Source organism: Malaclemys terrapin, chromosome 5 (genome assembly GCF_027887155.1).
Source record: "Malaclemys terrapin pileata isolate rMalTer1 chromosome 5, rMalTer1.hap1, whole genome shotgun sequence".
Lineage (NCBI taxonomy): Eukaryota > Metazoa > Chordata > Testudines > Emydidae > Malaclemys > Malaclemys terrapin.
In genome coordinates, this window is record NC_071509.1 from 121,006,149 (window position 1) to 121,027,074 (window position 20,926).

Consider the following 20,926-nt stretch of genomic DNA (forward strand, 5'->3'; position numbering starts at 1 on the left):
AAGAGCTTCTTAGTTCAAGAGGTAAAGCCTTTTGGTTTTGGAACAGAACGTCCTCTGGTTAAGTCCCAACTAGGTCAGGGACTTCTGAGACCTGCGTTGGGTAAACAGCCTAAACCATGCATGTTGTGTCTGAGGTAGCTCAGCAAGTGCCTACTGGAACAATATACATGCCAAGTACATGCTGCTTTGGAACAGTTCTATGTTTTGCGCACTCTGTGCAGAGTGCTTTGCAAAAGAAGGAAAAGGACATTGTGTTGTGGGTTTGCCTTCTCATGGCTGGAGGCTAGGATAGAGGATACATAAAATGCTGTTACTTCTACTGACAGCAGAGATGGAGGTTCTGCTTTAACTCTAATGCCTGAACTGATGTTTTTGATCTAGTGCCCTCAGTTTCAAATACCAGTAGAGGACAATTCCGTACACTAAGTCACCGGTACAAGGACTTTCAAGGCAATCATATTTTTGGCTTACATTTTCCCAAGCCTCTTTAGCAGAGACTGTGAATAAAAAAAAAGTAGTTGGTGTTTTTAAAATACTTCTGTGTCCAGTAATTATTTTCAGGGTGAATTACAAAGTACCCTGGGGGAAGAAGAGCGCTACGAAGAAAAATACGAATGATCAACATTGTTAAAACTGCCACAGTTTGGGGACTGAGGGCATGATCGTTAGGTTGGGATGTGCTTTATATTTTGCAGTCAGACATTCTTACAGTTAAAAATTAAACAAGACTTATCTTGCATGTAATTTAAGAAGGCCAGGCAATAAATGTTCTCACATCTGTCACTCAATATAGTTTCTCATAAATTAGATTAACTGGAATTACAGCATGCTGAAATACCAGTGACAACTGTTTCTCAGGCTATGGTTTAGTGATTATATGATGTACTGAAGCCCTTTAAAAAAAAATGTTCAACGCACATTACAAATTAAGCTTATTTCTATCTCTTTTTACACTACAAGCTTAAATCAGAATTCATTAATGGTTTGTGTTGTCAAATGTATGTGTAAACATACCTGACAATTCCAGGACACAAACTAATTTTAATTGTGCTTTTCTCTCTGCAGCCAAAAGCTAGTTTCTTCCTCAAAGGGAAAAGTCAAACATTGCATGGAGCAGATTTGCAAAATTCTGCTCACTCATTTAATCTAGGGCAAGTAATTTTTTTTTTGAAAGACATGTTAAAATATCATTAGATCCCTCATTATCATCCATCAGCATACGGTGAGACAATAGGTTTTTTTTTTTCTTTTCTTTCTTTCTTTTTTTCCTCTCTTTCTTTTTACAGGGGCTGGTAAGACTTTTGTGACAATTTTGAAAGGCTGGGATAATAATAAGGAAGTTAATAGTATCTCAATTTGCACAGATAATTGGGTAATCCCTTTGATTTGATTACTAACTACCTTTTTGTTTTAACAACGACTGGTTAAAAAGCCAGGTTAGTATCACGGCCACGTTGCCAGAACATTAGAATTAAACCTCCACAAATACTTCTGATTAGGCAGCAAACACTGCTTACTATTCTAAATATTTGTTCCCATAAGAAGCTTACAGTTATGATCAGTAAAGCCAAATCCTAACACTTAGGGAAAACATGTCTCCTCACACCTAACTACCTGATTAGGAAATGCCTTTGAGAGCTAATTGTCTCTCTCACCTTCCAACTGGCAATTGAGATTGTTAGGTACTTTTCCATCTACTGAAGGCTCTTTCATCCCTGGAAAACTGGCAAGATGCTAATCCCCTCTACACTATATTTTGAAGCCAGGAGGGCATTCTTGCTGTAAACAAAGCTACCAATATCACAGCAGCAGACTTAATTCAATGGGTTTGATTTCCCTATTCATTAAGTGTACTATCCTGCAAGGTATTGATCAGGAGTAATAGGAGTATTTAGCCCTGGGCAGGATCCAACCCATGGCCCTCACCCAGCATTACTCTGATCTTAGGTGTGCCATGTCCAGTGATTTCAGGAGAAGCTCAGATTGTTCGGTCGTCAGAGAGGAATTGTCTGGGCATGAGAACACATTTCCACTGAACAGCGTGAAGCACCGATCCCTCTTCTCCTTCACTGAACAAAAAGAAGAACAGGAGTACTTGTGGCACCTTAGAGACTAACAAATTTATTAGAGCATAAGCTTTCGTGGACTACAGCCCACTTCTTCGGATGCATATAGAATGGAATATATATTGAGGAGATATATATACACACATACAGAGAGCATAAACAGGTGGGAGTTGTCTGACCAACTCTGAGAGGCCAATTAATTAAGAGAAAAAAAACTTTTGAAGTGATAATCAAGCTAGCCCAGTACAGACAGTTTGACAATAAGTGTGAGAATACTTACAAGGGGAGATATCAATTCTAGCTTTGATATGCAAACTAGACACAATCAACTCCGGTTTGAATAAGGACTGGGAATGGCTGAGCCATTACAAACATTGACTCTATCTCCCCTTGTAAGTATTCTCACACTTATTATCAAACTGTCTGTACTGGGCTAGCTTGATTATCACTTCAAAAGTTTTTTTTCTCTTAATTAATTGGCCTCTCAGAGTTGGTAAGACAACTCCCACCTGTTTATGCTCTCTGTATGTGTGTATATATATCTCCTCAATATATGTTCCATTCTATATGCATCCGAAGAAGTGGGCTGTAGTCCACGAAAGCTTATGCTCTAATAAATTTGTTAGTCTCTAAGGTGCCACAAGTACTCCTGTTCTTCTTTTTGCGGATACAGACTAACACGGCTGCTACTCTGAAACCTTCACTGAACAGGCATCCATATAGTGGCTTCTCCTCATCAACCTGAAAGGGGGATAGGTAAAGGTGGCTATTCTCTCAACACCCCCTGCAAGGCGGCGTGGGGAGGTGGAGGAGAGAAGCTTGAGAGGGGCTGGAAGTCAAGCCCTCCCTCGCCACCACAATTTTAAAAAAGAGGCACAAATCTACACGTTGCACCACTAGTGATACTCCATTTTATTCAGATCTCTTAATGCTTACAATAAATATAAAGAGTGATGAATTGGGAGGAGGCCAGGAAACACACACATAGAATTGCACGGGCTTTGTAAACGTGTTAGGGTAAATCGGTTCCAACCACACTTGACTGCCCCATTTAGAGAGAGAGACTATCTCTTTGCAGCTTACCAGAGGGCACACATGTTTTCGTGCCATGACAGCCAAGCACACAAACTACTCCTGGCTTGTTTGATCATCTGCTATTAAAGTTTTCTATTCCATTTTAAATTGAGCATTAAGAACTACTTAACAACTAGTGGACAGCACAGAAAACACAATTATTTATAGAGTGCCACTGCTGTTCACAGAACTATATAAACAAGTAAATAGTAAATAGGTAAAATCCCTGTCTCAGGACTTCACAATCTAAAGCTCTGATCCTTATGCACATGCTCAACTTTATGCACTGTGAGTAATCTTACTGAAGTCAGTAACTTTTATGGATTTTGTATATCCTATTGACTTCAATAAGACTACATACAATGTACAAAGTTAAGCATGTGCTTAAGTCTTTGCAGCATTGTGGTCTAAATTACCTAGTGAACATCAGTGTAACAACACATGAAGACCCGGATTTTTAAAGGAAGCACAGCTCCAATTTAGGCACTTGAATCAGGGCCCTATTTTCAGAAGTGCTCAGCATCCAGCAGCTCTTAATGTGACACTCAGGCCTGGTCTACACTATGAGTTTAATTCGAATTTAGCAGCGTTAAATCGAATTAACCCTGCACCCGTCCACACAACGAAGCCATTTATTTGGGTTTGGCGCTAAGCTTTTCACATGTGGCTAGCAGGGATCTTCCCTGATACCAGCCAGGCGGTGGGGGGAAGGATAAAGCGATCATCCCAGAGAACTGGATGGGGGCGGGGGTTAGTTTGTTTTCTGCTGCTGAAGGTTAACAGGAAAACCGCAGCACTCAACGGGCTTTGCTTGGTATGTGGGAAAGGAGGGCGCAGAAGCCAAAAGACAATAGCTTACCATGGCTGCATGCAAGCCGAATTCTGTTGCCCGGACCTGCGTCTGTGATCTCTAGCAGCAAAGCCACAGGCACTCAATATTAAGAGGCAAAATGCGACCTTGCATAGAAATCACATGTGCTATGTAATGTGAATAGTGTTGTTCACTGTGAAAGAGTATAAGCATTGTTCTGCAAAATGTATCTTTTTAAAAAATTCTCTCTTTTTTTCCCTCCCTACAGCAGCTGCAAATTTTTCAAGCCTCCCTCCTCCATCCCGAAGGCTATCTCAGATAAGGCGTTGGAAAAAGAGGATGCGAGACGAGATGTTCGTGGAAATCATGGAATCCACCCGCAATGAAAGAGCTCATCTGAATGAGTGGAAGGACATGGTTTCAAAGTATAGGAAAGATGCCAGTGAACGTGACGACAGGAGGGATCAACGTGAGGACATGAGGGACCAACGTGAGGACATGAGGGACGCTCGAGATGAGAGGTGGCAGCAGGAAGATCAGAGGAGGCAGGATGCAATGCTGGGGCTGCTGCGTGAGCAAACAGACATGCTCCGGCGTCTGGTGGAGCTTCAGGAATGGCAGCAGGATCACAGACTGGCGCTACAGCCCTTGTAAACCCCCTCCCCCCTCACCATGTTCCATAGCCTCCTCACCCAGACGTTAAAAACGTGGGGAGGGAGGCTCCTTGCACCCTCCCATTTCACCCCAGTGGACAGTCCAAGCAAAAGGCTGTCATTATTTTAACCTTTTTTTAGTGGCCTTTTCCTTCCCTCCGATCCTCCTCCCAACCCCCACCCAGGCTACCTTGTCAGTTCTCTCCCTCTTTTTATAATCAATTAATAAAGAATACATGATTTTTAAACGATAGTGACTTTATTTCCTTTGAAAGCAAGCTGTGATCAAAGGGGGAGGGTGGGTTGCCTACAGAGAATGAGTCAATAAAGGGGGAGGGTTTTCATTGAGAAACAAACAGAACTTTCACACGGTAGCCTGGCCAGTCATGAAACTGGTTTTCAAAGCTTCTCTGATGTGCCGCGCTTCCTGGAGTGCTCTTCTAATCGCCCTGGTGTCTGGCTGCGCATAATCAGCAGGCGATTTGCCTCAGCCTCCCACCCCGCCATAAACGTCTCTCCCTTACCCTGACAGAAATAGTGGAGCACACAGCAAGCAGCAATAACAATGGGGATATTGGTTTGGCTGACGTCTGGCGAGTCAGTAAAGTGCGCCAGCGACCTTTTAAACGGCCAAATGCACATTCCACCACCATTCTGCACTTGCTCAGCCTGTAGTTGAACAGCTCCTGACTCCTGTCCAGGCTGCCTGTGTATGGCTTCATGAGCCATGGCATTAAGGGGTAGGCTGGGTCCCCAAGGATAACTATAGGCATTTCAACATCCCCAATGGTTATTTTCTGGTCCAGGAGGTAAGTCCCTTGCTGCAGCCGTTTAAACAGAGTAGTGTTCCTGAAGACGCGAGCGTCATGAACCCTTCCTGGCCAGCCCACGCTGATGTTGGTGAAATGTCCCCTGTGATCCACCAGTACTTGCAGCATCATTGAAAAGTAACTCTTGCGGTTTATGTACTGGGTACCCTGGTGCTCCGGTGCCAAGATAGGGATATAGGTTCCCTCTATCGCCCCACCACAGTTAGGGTATCCCATTGCAGCAAAGCCATCCACTATGGCCTGCACATTTCCCAGAGTCACTACCTTTCGTAGCAGCAGCTCAATGATTGCTTTGGCTACATGCAAGCAGCCCCCACAGTAGATTTGCCCACTCCAAATTGATTCCCGACTGACCAGTAGCTGTCTGGCGTTGCAAGCTTCCACAGGGCTATCGCCACTCGCTTCTCAACTGTGAGGGCTGCTCTCATCCTGGTATTCTGGCGTTTCAGGGCAGGGGAAAGCAAGTCACAAAGTTCCATGAAAGTGCCCTTACGCATGCGAAAGTTTCGCAGCCACTGGGAATCGTCCCACACCTGCAACACTATGCAGTCCCACCAGTCTGTGCTTGTTTCCCGGGCCCAGAATCGGCATTCCACGGATAGAACCTGCCCCATCAACAACATGATCTCCAAAGCGCTGGGACCCGCGGTTTGAGAGAATTCTGTGTCCATGTCCATGTCCTCATCACTCTTGTCGCCGTGCTGCCGTCGCAGCCTCCTCCTTGCCTCGTTTTTCTGGTCCTGGTTCAGCATAAACTGCACGATAATGCGCGAGGTGTTTACAATGTTCATGACTGCTGTCTTGAGCTGAGCGGGCTCCATGCTTGCTGTGGTATGGCGTCTGCTGTGTTCACCCAGAAAAAAAGGCGCGAAATGGTTGTCTGCTGTTGCTTTCATGGAGGGAGGGGTGAGGCTGTACCCAGAACCCACTGTGACAATGTTTTTTGCCCCATCAGGCACTGGGATCTCAACCCAGAATTCCAATGGGCGAGGGAGACAGTGGGAACTATGGGATAACTACCCACAGTGCAACGCTCTGGAAATTGACGCTAGCCCCGGTCGACATGGACGCACACCGCCGAATTAATGTGCTTAGTGTGGCCGCATACTTTCGACTTTATACAATCTGTTTCCAAAATTCGAATTCTGTAAATTCAGATTAATCCGGTAGTGTAGACATACCCATAAAGGCCAGATTTTCAAAAACAGTATAGGATCCAGCGTGCTGAGCTCTTTTGAAAATCTGGCCCTAAATGGTGGAAAGGAGGAGGAAGGGTAAAAGGGAACAAGAGGAAAGTGAAAGCTGCTCATAGGTGAGTATAGTGACAGCAAGGTTTGCCTAGTTTGTGTGTGAGCACGCATACTATTTAAAAAAAAATATTTTTTTTTTTCAGGCAACAAGAGAGCAGAGATGAATAAGAAGCCCAGCTAGAAGAAGTGAGCTTTGATGGAGGACTTGAAGAAAGGAGAAGAGAGAAGTTGGAGCTACTTTCAGGCATAATGCACAGCATCGAGAAATGCACAGAACTGTGACTGGGGCATTAAAGAGAGAGAAGTAAGCAGACTACAGGCCGTGACGGGAGAGAGAGGAGTTTGAACTGGATACAGTTGTGTGGTCATTTTTAGGCTCATGGCATGTCACTATCCATTCACATAATTGAACAAGGGGGGACAGCTTTGTAATGGGTCATCATATTTCTATACATATTGGGTTTCTCTGAACGAGCAGTAAGCATTAGCTAATCATCTAATTCAATCCCTTCTGCCCCTTAATCATTTTCCTCCCAGTTCAAAACACGATGACTGAGCATAACTAAGAAGTGCCATGCAATGAGTTAAGTTTTACAATTGCCATTGTGGCTAATGGGGAGTTGGGAAACTTTGAAACCCTCTTTTATTCACTCATATACCATCCTAAAAATATACCTATATCAGCTCATTTGTCAGACACGGTGACATGTTTAAGATGTGGTCCTGCCTTAGGGCAACAGATCACACCTTGTTTAAGTCAATAAAAGAAATACCAAAAAAACACCTTCTATAATAATGTAAACAGGTAGCTCAGAGGTAAACCACCCAAACCAGGAACAGAAGGACACAGAGATGGATCTCATAATCCACTTAATAAAGCAGCATTTATTCTCCCTCTCTACAGCTTTGCCTCCTTACTGGTATTACTGCTGCACTAAATGTTATCTACACATGAAATGCAGCTTCAAGTGTTATTATTGGTTGATAAGTATCTTGTGTATTTAGAAAACAAACAAGTTGTTCTTCTACTTCCTAGCTAACCATGATATTAATCAAAATGAAAATACAAGCCAAGCAACGTTGAAAAAAATGAACAGCGACAGCCAATAACAATGCACGACACAGAAGTCAGGCCAGCTTTATTACAATGCTGGATTTGAAATACTTTGATGAAGAGGTCAGCTCCCATTTCCATTCTTGGACCCATTTCTCAGGCTGAAACTTGGCCTACAGAAGTTGAGAACCCATATTTTAGCTCTGTCTTTAAGGAGTTAATTGGGACAGTGCTTGGCTATGAAGCATGATATAAAGGGCTGCACCGGAATGAACTGTTGCAGAACAGATCTTCCCTTCTCTCATCCTAGAAAGCCCTTCCAATGATACTACTTGCCTCACTTTGCCAAACAAGGCTACTGATGAGACTGGGGAATACATGATCTCACTCTAGATGCAACTTGTGAAGAAAATAACACTCTCAGATGGAGCCGCGACCGCACATGAACAATCTTTAGCAAGCATTATGATTAGGTTGCTCTTCAACATAAATACACGGAGTGCCAAAAAACAAACAATACACAGTGGGGCCCACTTTTCAATACATACCTACTCAAGGGAGGAACACCACAAAAGGATTATACAAGAAAAAGCTTCCTGTGTTCTGGAAGGAAAGTTACAGTAACAACTTGGCCTGCCGAAAGGAAGTGACTTGTGGAAGGGGATAAGGGCTGTATGTACAGAGCTTGTGCTTGACTGGTTCCTAGAATGTACCAGGGTCTTTACAAGGCAGAGATCAAGAAACAAAAGATAAGACATGAATGAATAAACAATCTTATACAGGGGACCCTGGTCTGGGGGCTGCAGAGCACTTCCAAGGGGACTTCCATCACAACAACAAAATCTCCAAGCAGTGATGCTTCCTGTTAGTCTATAGGTTTGATTCACGCAGCTTGGGCAGGCAAGTACCAATCACACTTCACTGTACCAGTGAGACACTCTGTATAGGCAGAGGGAGGGAGGGGCATGTCCTCCACCATGGCAGGGAGCATTAATTTCTGCCAGGTGCACCACAGGAGCCAGTTGGCAGAGGCTGCATAGGAATGTGCTAGAAGTGAAACAGTGCATCACCTAACCATGCATCTTCTCTGGCCAATGCCACCCATTTTTGGGGCAATGGTGGCCTGCTACAAGCACCTTGCCAAAGGCGTGGCAGCGACTTGTACTGCTGCAAACCCTTTCCTGGTAGACTTGTGCTTGAGCGGAGCAAAGGGTGCCTTTAAAATATGTTGTAATATTTTACCTGTATGAACTGAGAGTGTATTTGTGTTCACTTCCATACATTTAAATCCTCTTTTCAGTGGAAATAAATAGTAACAACCTTAATGCTAACACACTTGGTTGTCAATTTCACTTAAACAATTTTTTAAAACTAAACTATGGGGTTAGGAGCTCTCTCTCTCTCTTTCATACCCATCCAACCTGCCTCGCAAAGTGGAAGTTCACTAACTGGCAGTGTTCCTGGTTTTCCACCAGCAGACTCTCTCGTGCAGAACTCTAAAGCTCTACAAGATTCTCAGCTTTCCAAAGATTCTATTTGCTGTTCTGTATAGGTTGTTATAGCACCCTCATCACCAGAGTACCTGAGCACCATCAAGTAGTGCATGAGATGATGAGACTAACCTCTGTCATATGTGGTTTGTTCTCTCTCTCTCGTCCTCTCCCCAGGGGGAGAGCTGTATATGCAGTGTGTTTTGTTTTGGTAGGGTTTTGTTTTTTAAATGTGCACACTGCTCTGTGTTTATGTTAGAGAAGGCAGATTGAAGAAATGCGCCCTGCATTTGAAGCAGAAGGTGGTGAGGACAGGTTCTTAAGTTCCTGGGGGGAATCACTGCACAGTTTTGGACCAACCCCTGAGAAACCTCAGTCTCCTCCACAGACTAGATAACCAGTGCTGCGGGACTCAGGCGCTCCACTGGTTCTACACCTCCTCTTGCCTCTTCTAGCTCTGCAGAGATCTCTCTCTCTCTCTCTCTCTCATATCTTGCATACCCTTTGGCATTTAGGAGCTTTCTGCTGGGCTCCTGTTTCACCTTGCCTTGCATAGACCAGTGATACTCAGACTGAGGCTTGCAAGCTGCAAGTGGCTCTCTAATGTGTCTCCCGTGGCTCTTTTTCTCAGCACATATTATATCACTGTGTGATTTAATTATTAACCAATCTAAGTTATTAACCAATGAGGATGCTTTTACTATGTTATTAAATCAATTGTAGTTGATAAAATAATAATACTTGGTCAGGCATTTTGCTGTGAGAATAATATAAACTAAATATTTCCCGTCATACTGTTTAAATATAACAATGAATTCATCCTACTGCGGCTCTTTTGGGTAATACTGATTGCTAATTTGGCTCCTGTACCACTGAGATCTGAGTATCACTGGCATAGACTTTAGAAAGCACATCAAGCCATGTTGACTTTATAAAGTACTTGTTGCTGTACTACACAATTAAGGTTGATTATTTTTTAATAAGACTTCTGCTTTTAATTAAACTATGCCCTACATGTTAACAGCATATAAAGACATGTAAAGTTCGTAGTTTTTTTAATTAAGTTATATTTATGGCTAGAGGGATTCCCCTCTCTTCACAATTAGGCATTTTAAATAATATTTTAAAAAGTTACTTTTAGGCTCAGATAACTTACAGATGTTTTGACACCAATTCCCTTAAAACTTTCCAAACAAATTCTAGTGTACCCTGAAGCATTCACAAAAGTACATTCTCTGATCTTAGTTTTAATGGGAGTGAATACAGATTTGTAATGAAACCATAGTAGCAATCTTCATTGTGGAGTCGCAGATGAGTGGCTCCAGACTCAATGTTATTTTTAACAATTTGTAACCCAAAAATAGCTTGACCCACTGTCTTCATGGTTTGCAAGAGAAAACCACACATACACAAAAGAGGGTACCATTTTGCAATGAATCTGCTGGTACACCCATACATAAGTACCTGGATAACTCACACGAACCTGCACAGCAGAAATTAGAACTCTGATCCTTCAGCTTCAAAAACACAGATACCTACCAAGTGAGCAAAGGTAAAACCCCTGCCAAAGTCAACATTTCAGATCAGGGTAATTTGTTAATGACCTGTATAAACCACGGAAAAAGTTCACTTACACTTCAATATTAACAGAAAAATTCTTCTTAGTTTTCAGCATCCATCTGGCATTTTTCAGATCAGACCCTAGCTTTCCTGCCAAAGTTATAATAGAACTAAAATTAGGATTTACTGTGGAATAGGGTGAAAACCTTAATCATCAAGGTGCTTTCATACCTTCCTAATTAAGCTGCCTTGTGCAGAGAAAAAGTTTGTATGTTACACAAATAACTGCACCAATGTGTTTTAAATGCAACAGTGGCATTCTGTGGCCAGATCTCTCTGTTAATTAGAGAGGTGTTTCCCATGGAAATGAGATATATATATCCAGAGGAATTCTCCATTCCTAGGGGAAATTACCTGTGGATTCCAAAGTACGGATGGAGCTCTCCAAATGGCTGGCTACCTGTGTTGTTCATACCACGTGTTCGTAATTCCCAACATAATGCACTGGTATGACCTTTTGGAAGACGAGGTACTAAACAATTTTCCATTTCATAACAGCAATGAAATGCAAGAGACACCATAGGTAGATAAGTCACAGCTGATGAAATCTTAAAATAATAATAATCATAATCAGTAAGTGTGGCTGTAACCAGGAAAGGACCCTTCTAAACAATGACATCTTCTTTTCAACTATTGGACAGTGTGTCCTTGTGTGTGTACACAGTATGGAGAAGGGCGCAAAGAGCTTTCCCCTGCATTTGCACCACCTACAGAATGGCCAGTTACAAAAGCAATCCCTGCACTCCTGGCCTGCTTCTGCACTGCATCTCCAAGAGAACACATCACCCCAAGGGGAGCACAGAGAAAGTGGGACCGTGGCCTTGCTCTCTCTTCTCATCAGCCTCCAAGGAGGACTGGAGGCACTGAATCCCATCCCCACTCATTACTCCAGCCAACCTGGGGTGGGGACTGAGACCGGGGTGAGTGTAATCTTTGCACGGTCCTTTACTCAGGGCTATGCTTTAAAATGCACACTCTAGTCCTTACTGTGTGCACTCACAACCACTCACTTTACTGGTAAGATACATTTCTAGTACTTTTATCCATTAGCTTTGCTGCTTCTGCAGGTTGTGGGAAAGCAAGAAGGGACCCAGACCTCCTGCAACTGGATAAAATAGCTCTCCCAAATCAATGGGACCCACTCGTATCCTCTGGAAGGACAGTAGGGCCACTGAAGTCTATTCTGGCTCATACAATGAAGAGATAAGATCAATGCATTATTCAACCGAACTGTTAATTAAAGTTCCAACTGCGGAATCTTTATTACTGGTGATGATGCATGAGTCACGGGAAAGAACATCACTTGCCAGTCACCTCCCAGGTTGAGTTTGAGCCTGGCAATAAAGAAGGTGAGGAGGAATAATATTTTTACCTGTAAGCTGAGTAATCTAGATATGGACACACTGGGAGATAAACAATGTTTGGGCCCCTGTAGGTGTTCAGTTTGATAAGCAGGTCACGTTCAGCTATAAATTTTCCTTTCCTAGAGTCCACTAGTAAATCTTTTAAAAAAACAAGTCTCTGTCCTCAGAGAATGACAGGAAAGCTTTGTCCGGAAAAGGCCACATCTTACATACTGTCTAGGGCTCAGGTCGACAAGAACAGTTAACAAACAACTGTCCATTTTAGAAAGCTAAGTTAAGATCAGGAGCCTTTAACTGAATTATCGGAGTCACATCAAACCGCGCAGGTTTTGCCATTTATGGAAGAAACCATTTTCTATCTAAAGATGTAATAGCTATGTCTTACACAACCACGACGTTTTCCACTCAAATTGTTAGGGAGGGGTGTGTGTGTGCATGTGACCATGAGCACATGCATTTGGGAGATGGTGGTTGATGCCAAGGGAAATCCAAAATGGAAAGAGCAAAACAATAAGAAATGCTATACAGGCAGGTGGAGTCTGTAAATTCTGGTTCCCAAGAAAGCAACTACATGTCAGGTTATCAAAGGATTTTACTTGTACTCACCATGGTAAAGCTGTATAAATCTGGAATGCAATGCAGAAGTGATCACCCCATCTGGCAGCTCCCTCAGAAATAATTTCAGCAAACTGGCTACTGAACACACATCAGCATCTTTAGCCAGCTCCACTTCCTCTCCTCGGTCATATTTCAGACGCAACTGATCCACCATTTTCATGTTACCATTCACCCTGAAGAGACCTTCCTGTGTCAGCCCTGTAATTACATATTAAACATGAGTAAAACAAACAACATGCACTTGGCATTCAATTAGCACACCCTGTTGAGAACAGTACCATTCTGTAAGTAACCAAGACTCAAAGCTATTAGCCAGTGGATTCTCTGGATAAAGTAATAATGAACGTTTAAGACCAGATCCAGAGTCCTACAAATATCTACCAAGCACCCACAATGCCTAACGACTTCAGTATAACTTGTCAATATTCAGCACTGTTCTGGATTTGGGCCCAAATGGCTGGAACCTATTTCCACATACTTCAATTGGTGTCCAGTCAGGTCCTGATCCTGCTACCACTTATGTGAGTAATGTCATTCATGTGAAAAGTCCCCTATTTGCTTCAGTGGACTTGTTCAGGAAAGTAAAAGAAATCTACATCTTCCATAGAGGACGCCAGGAGAACTACATCATATTAAAAAGTTAACTGCATTCCAAGGACATTCCTAGATTCAAACACTTAAGTAGAACAACTCCACAAAACTGAGGAGTCAGTATATTTTTTTTAAAAGCACCCCAGTAACCAAAACGTTGCAGTCTTTCAAACCAGTTCTGCAGAATTAGTCTTTCATGCTGAAGCTTAATACTAAAAGGGTTACAAACATAGCATGGAACATTTTAAAGTCAGAAAGAGACATCGTTAAAACACAAGGCCCAACTTGCAGAATACACCTGGTGCATAGAAAGCAATGTTGCTATTCTGACATCTGCTGCACAATGGGAAGCACTGCAGAATAGTAACGAATGGCATTTCTGTGCAAGAAGTTGGGCAAAATAACAAATTCCCCACACAGATAAGATGTTCTTTATCTTCCAATAAGAAATTCATTCTGGAAAAAGGCTAGGCTAGATGATTTTGGGGAAAAATGGGTGATTTTTAACATTTGCAGAGGTATCTTCCCCCATAAAATGCCAATTCTGTCTGTATAACAGAGTGTGTCTAGATGATACAGCTGACCTACAGCCAGCTCAGCTAGCTTGGATAGGTATTCAGGTCAACATGAACTTGAACAGGGGTTCTGCAGTGGGTTGTCCACATCTAACTTCAGATGTCAGCAGTGACCATTCACGTGGGTCTTCACTCAGTGAGAGTTCCAGGATGGAACTGAATTGGCATTAGCGATGGTGCACTGTGTACCTCTTATTTCCCATCCAAATGAACTGAGCTCACATGGAGGGCCGTGTTAGTTATTCTTCCTAGTTAATGTCAACGTCTATGCAGAAAATTGCTCTTCCAGGTTAGCTCAGGAGCTCATGGCTGCCTTGAAAACCATGAGTTTATCGCAGGCTCTTCTCAGACAATTGGACATCTTTTAGATCTTGTTTTCACATTGGAGAAGGGATGGGGATTTATCAGACCATCACCTTCTCAGTTTAGAACCCAGGGCTCACTTAAGTTTCCACCAGAGACAAGGATTTAATTCAATCAGTTTATGTTGGCAGATAGATGGGGCATTTGGGTTTCAGGTTTCTTTAAGGAAGCGTAGTGTGCCGCCACGAGTCCGTTTTATCAATACACCAGTAGGATATTACCATGATCTTTTCCCCTTGACCATTAGTTGATTGGCTCCCAAGCACCTTCTCCCTATACATCATCCTCACAAGTCATTGTGCTACATGAATAAAACAACACTGAAGCATGGTGGTGGCAATCTTACTCCAACCATCTGTAATACACAGAGCATGTTTCTATACTGCAATGAGATGCCTGGGACTGGCCCGTGACAGCTGACCGGGCTCACAGGGCTTAGGCTAAGGGGCTGTTTAATTGCAATGCAGATGTTTGGGATTGGGCTGCAGCCCAAGCTTTGGGACCCTCCCACCTCACGGAGTCCTAGAGCCAAGGCTCCAGCCCAAGCCCGAACACCTACATTGCAAGTGAAGAGCCTCTTCGCCCGAGCCCCACGAGCCCAAGTCAGCTGACACAGGCCAGCTGCGGGTTTTTAATTGCAGTGAAAACAAACCCAGAGTCTCTTCACCCTAGACCGTGGCAGTAGAAGGCAGCCCACAGTAGGGTGACCAGGTGTTTGGTTTAGGACCGGAACATCCGGTCAAAAAAGGATCCCAGCAGGCCGCTGACTGTTCGAGGTGCATGTATTGCCGCATGTGCGTATACCTGTGTGAATAAAATTTGCAGCTTAACTCTTCGACTGTTATTCCTTTTGCAGGCCTGCGCACAAAAAAATTGATGACTTAAAAACTTGTTATGAAATGAATACATACATATTTTATAAGAGAAGGAAACTCTAAAAGAAATGTATTATTTCTTAAAAGGTGAATGTTGTTGACTAGTAGTTGCAGAAGAGCCAATGCCACACATTTTTCCCCACCTTTGTCTAGCTACATTATAAATTCTTTGTTGCAGATTCTCTCTTTTTATGTATATGTCCAGCACTACCACGCTGGAGCCTTGATCTTAGTTGGGGTCTCTAGGCACTAAACAACAATTGTAATATTAAATAATGTGGAAGTATATGTGTTAGTGAATGTTAGATGTGTACACATGAATACCCGTGTGTATCTGCATGTAGGTGTGGGAGTCAGTTTCAACAGGTTTATTTATATAGGTATCTGGACAGGTGTGCATTTCTGTGGTTGTCCTCTATGGATTTGTATTTGGGCTTCAGGAGTGGGCCTTTAATGGACCCATTGCCCCTGTGATAATGTGTGGTCCTAATTCCACACATAAAATTACAATAACTTTAGTGAACAAAAAACGTGGAGCTGGTTACGAAAAATGGGAAGAGGTGAGGGAAAGAATCATGAAAACCTTTGTGAAATTTCGTATTTGTTTAAATTACGCTTTTTGACTATTTTGCTGCCAGCTGTAGCGTCCTATGACAAATAAAACCTGAACTTAGCATAATACATCTGTCAAAACAATAACTATGCCTGTTTGGGCCTTGCAATGAAAATGAGCACTTGAGAGAGGGTGAGTGAGAGCAAGCGACGGAGGGAGCGGGGATGGAGTGAGCGGAGGCGTGGCCTCAGGAAGGGGTGGAGCCCCCGGAAAGGGCGGGGCAAGGGTGTTCGGTTTTCTGGAATTAGAAAGTTGGGAACCCTAATTCACAGCCTTGTGAATCTACTGGGAAAGAAGAGTATTTCTCATCATGCAGACTAGATCAATGAAAAAAGCAGGTTGATTCTATTCTGCTGTTGCTTGTCGAAAAACAGAGGACTTCCCTGGGCTCAAAACTAGAGGTTGGAAGAAGGGCACAGTAGCAGACACCTCCCCTTTTCTCTTAATAAATGTAGCCAGAATGTTGAAGGGTAGAATAGCAAAGATTCCTTTCCTCCATCCTGACCCCTGCCTACACAACCCCCTTCACTCACAGAAGCCAGGAGGCTCTGTCATTTGGAGTCCTAGGATTTGTCTTCCTAGTACCATCCCTTAGGTCTTTTGACCTAGGGGATGGTACTAGGCTTGCCGATGAATGATCTCACATTAGCTGTTATTACATGCTTGCTGTTGCACAGGTCAGCAATATCTACACAGGCCCTGCCTTGGAAAGCTTACAATCTAAAGATCAGAGATGCACTGAGCAACCAAGAGGAAGGAGTCATGTATCTAAAGAAAAGGGTACATTCACCAGATGGGTCTCAGCCAATCCCCTACCTGATTTCACTACAATTCCTCACAGAGTAACACACTGCTCAGAATGAAGAGGGGTGACAAAAATCGGGCACTATAATTGATTCACATTTGGAAGGTTGTTTCCAGCCACACAGGCTAAAAAAGGGTTCATGGGTTGTTGTTTTTTTTAAATCCTGCAGAAAGTGACTGATCTGGTTCCTCCATTTCTGCTCCCCTACCATCCTCATGCGCAGGGCCAGCTCCAGGCACCAGCCTACCAAGCATGTGCTTGGGGCGGCACCGGGAGGGGGGCGGCGCTCAGGCCCGAAAGCGGAGCCGTGACTGGGCTCACCGCCCTCCCCGCAGTGCTCCAGCCGCCAGGGAGAGCAGAGCCGCGGCGGGCTCGCCGCCCTCCCCCCGGTGCTCCGGCCAGTCGGGGAGAGCGGAGCCGCGGCGGGCTCGCCGCCCTTCCCCCGGCGCTCTGGCCGGTTGGGGAGAGCGGAGCCACAGCGGGCTCACCGCCCTTCCCCCGGCGCTCTGGCCGGTCGGGGAGAGTGGGGCCCCGGCCGGGCTCTCCGCCCTCCTCCCGGCGCTCCGGCCAGTTGGGGAGAGCGGGGCCCCGGCCGGGCTCTTCGCCCTCCTCCCGGCGCTCCGGCCAGTCGGGGAGAGCGGGGCCCCGGCCGGGCTCTCCGCCCTCCTCCCCGCGCTCCGGCCAGTCGGGGAGAGTGGGGCCCCGGCCGGGCTCTCCGCCCTCCCCCCGGTGCTCCTGCCAGCCGGGGAGACCTGGGCTGCGGCTGGGCTCGGCGCCCTCCCCTGCCGTGCTCCCCGCCAGGGGCCAGGAGGCGGCGGGAGGCTTTTTTGCCTGGGGCGGCAAAAAAGCCAGAGCCGGCCCTGCTCATGCGAGTGATAGTAGAAAAGGAAAATATGTCAATGTAAAATTAAACTCAAACAGCAAGGTGTTGGGACAATAAAGAAAAGGAAATCTGTCATGGCGCCACACTCAGAGGTACAGAAAGGGGAGCCATTCTCAGCCTGTAAATTTCAGAGGAGTTTGTTTCTCTCCCTAACCAGAAGATGTGAAGCTGTTAAGTTTGGATAAAGGAGAATCCAAACAAAACAAAAACAAAACCAGAAGAAGAGTCCCTGAGGAAACCCAAGTGAAAGAAGACAAGATGATGGCCAGAAGGGTCCCGTGGGAAAACAGAAGGACCTGAAGAAACTGTGCAAAACGCAGCAGCATCTCGTGTACACTCATTTGAGTGGTCATGGCACTGTTGGAGGCTTGCTCATTCACACCCACCCATCACTGGGGATCAATGCCAAGAAGCCTTCTAAAGAAAGTCCACATTCTTGCTCAGAATTTGGGAGAGCAAACTGTAGTTGCACAGAAATGTTTTCAGTGGAGAGGGGAAAAATCCAGAGGAACATCTGCTCTAGGAACCTTCTTACAAAAACAACCGAGTGTTCCAGCCAACTGCCATTGCTGTATGCTATCACAGTGCACAACGATCTCTTATGCCAGTTAAGGAGCAACACTGGAAGACTCCAAAGGGAGCACCAGTCAATCTTCATCCCCACCCCGAGCACACTTTAGTCACGGGGTAATACAGGTGCAGCACTCTGCCCGCTCTGCCTGCTCCCAGCATCTGCAAGCCCCACCCCTGCAACACGCGGTGCTCCTGCCAGCAGGCGGGAGCCGGGAGCTGCACCAGGAAGCGGTGAGCGGCGGCGCCATGGCTGTGGTCCAGACGGTCCCCGGTATCAGGACAAAGGGCATCCCAACTGATGTAAGGTCGGGATGCGGGACAAGTCCCCTAAAATCGAGACGTCTGGTCACTCTAATGTATGCTGAGAATCCTAATCATTCTCCAATATACAATATAACCCCCAGTGGACTGGTATTGTGCCTCCAATTCCAAAGGATTGTACATTCTACACGTACTACATCAAGGCATTACCAAATTGGCCTCCTCATTGATATGACACAAAATGAAAATGAATCTAAAAATGATCAACCCTCCTTCCCACTAACCAAATCAATTAAACAAAAGTGAGATCCAAACCATGCCCCCAAACAGCAATCACCCACACCACTTGCTATGAGAAGGTCTTGGCGGGTGACTGAGATCTCACACCACTTTTATATCAGTGTACCTCTATTGACTGAAATGGAGTTATAGAAGTTTAACTGAGAAGAGACTCAGGCCCTTGATTTTGCCCTCCTCCATCACATCTGAAATATCTTACAGCTTGTCTGACCATGGAATTATCCAGCAACAGCTGTTCCTGAATAACTCTATATGTGGACACTCTTATTCCGGAATAAAAGTGCTTTGTCCCTGTTTAGCTTAACCCACTTGGAAAGTTATTTGTTGAGTTATTTGTCACGAACAGCTATTGCACTGCGAATTCACCTCCTATATTAATCCCTGTTAGCTTATTATGAGTTTGTTTTTAAAAGCTTGGTTATTTTCCCAAAGTGTGGGCTGGAAACCTAAACACTGCAATTTAACCAGTGTTACAGGGCTTTTAAAAAGCAGGCATGAAGGAGAATCCTTAAAAAGGACATTGTTCCACTCTCTAGGGTGAGCCCAGAAGATGTAAATTCTCACAGAGTGAAATTCACTCCCATGTAGCAGGCCAGCACAAGGCTTAGCCATCATTTAAGAGCCACAGAAGTGCTTCGCATTTGTACCAACGGCCTTGCATTGGCCCTCTGAAAAGAGGTGTATTTTATCCGCTGAGAAAGAAGTTCATTCTATTCTACAACTTAAATGTATGTAAGGAGAGGTTGGAAGTTTAGAGGCTTACATGAAACCTTCCCGGGCTAGCTGATAAAAACAAAAAGCCCATTCTGGGGCTTACAATTACACACGGCATTCTATTCACTATCATACACGTTCACTACTATGTTTATGTGTAGGACCTAGAGTCAGAAATTATGAGCATATCTGGTTAATTTTAATCAACCAATAATGCAAGTCTAGTTATAAAAACATTTTAAATTATAAAATGAACAGATTCTTTATAGCCACTTTATAACACAGCAGATTACATTTGCGAATGTCCCTATAAATATACTTCCACATAAAGGCAACCAAGCAAAAAGAGGAAAGCCAAATGCAGTATTATTTTCAGCACAGTTTGATCCACAGCTTGATTCAGTTTTCATGCCAAATAAATGAAAATAAATAAACAAACAGAAAACTTCCTTTGAAGAGGCTTATATTAATAACACTATTAAATGAAAGAGACTGTGTTAACTTTACCGTGCTGGGTCAGATATTCTACTGTATTCCACATCACTGCTGGGAGACCATTCTTGGTAAGTCCCTGCTGCTGGAGGTCCTGGAGACTCACACCGAACACCTTCTGACAGCGATCGTCCCTCTGCTTGTTCAGTGGCAGTGCAGCTATCTTTTTCATGTCTTCCTTTAGCCTCACTGCTGATTTACTTTGCTTAAGGGAGCAGAGGAAAAGAGAGCAGTCGGTCACATTTACTACAGGAGGTTGCATGTCAGTTAAGAATTAAGTTTTTGGGTTTTGAAATAGAACAGTCTGCAGGGCTGGTGGGTTTTTTTGTTTTACTTTAGTCCACAGCAAAATCTCTATGAAGTCGTACATTATAAACGGGTAGGACAGAGAACAAGGGGAGGGAAAGGAAAAAGAAAATAAGGAGGAGGAGTCCAAAGCCACAACTTATCTGTAGCTAAGAGATAGGGTGGATAATACACTGCAGTATCCAAGCTATATTGCTACAGTAACCAGTGGGTCAGACTCAGAAGGGACCACTTATGTTAGCTGCAAAATATCAATCATCAACTTAGACTCTGATTTTAAGGCCAGAAGGGACCACTCTGACCACTGAGTCTAACCTCCTATATAACACAGAGAGAAGAACCTCCCTCACCCAATAATTTTTGCATCAAGCCCATAACTTCTGTTGGAACCGACAGCATTATCTTTTGGAAAGATAACCCGCCTTGACTTAAGACTGAATAGATGAAGAATCCACAAGATAAAGTGTCCAGATAAAACCTAATGGTAACAGGGTAAGTAATAGATAAGGGTAGAAATGTAAACCAAGATAGGATAGCTTGCGGTTGAAAGGAGAACTCTCTTCATCTAGCAGTAGCTTAACGCACCATACATCACATCATCTTTGGTTTATTTATTATAGGCAAGTAGAATGTAACTCACCTAAATCCATTCAACCCACATTTTTTAAAGGGTTACCATATTTTAAGTGTCCAAAAAGAGGACACTCCACGGCCCCCGGCCCCGCCCCAACTCCGCCCCTTCCCC

The 20,926-nt window shown here is 44.1% G+C and overlaps 1 protein-coding gene across 6 annotated transcripts in view; it reads right to left on the bottom strand.

The window, feature by feature from the left end:
- LOC128838332 (protein FAM13A-like) overlaps positions 1-20,926 on the bottom strand; it is a 359,314-nt gene that overhangs the window by 173,861 nt on the left and 164,527 nt on the right. For 5 of the 6 annotated variants that reach the window (XM_054030435.1, XM_054030434.1, XM_054030433.1 and 2 more), the window contains exons 2-3: positions 19,891-20,080; positions 12,819-13,028 (exon numbers count right to left, since the gene is read on the bottom strand). In XM_054030435.1, coding sequence (XP_053886410.1) covers positions 12,819-13,028; positions 19,891-20,047 — 367 coding nt within the window. In that variant the 5' untranslated portion in view covers positions 20,048-20,080. Of the gene's footprint in view, positions 1-12,818; positions 13,029-19,890; positions 20,081-20,926 lie in introns of those variants that run through there. The other variant, XM_054030436.1, reaches the window with a different exon arrangement.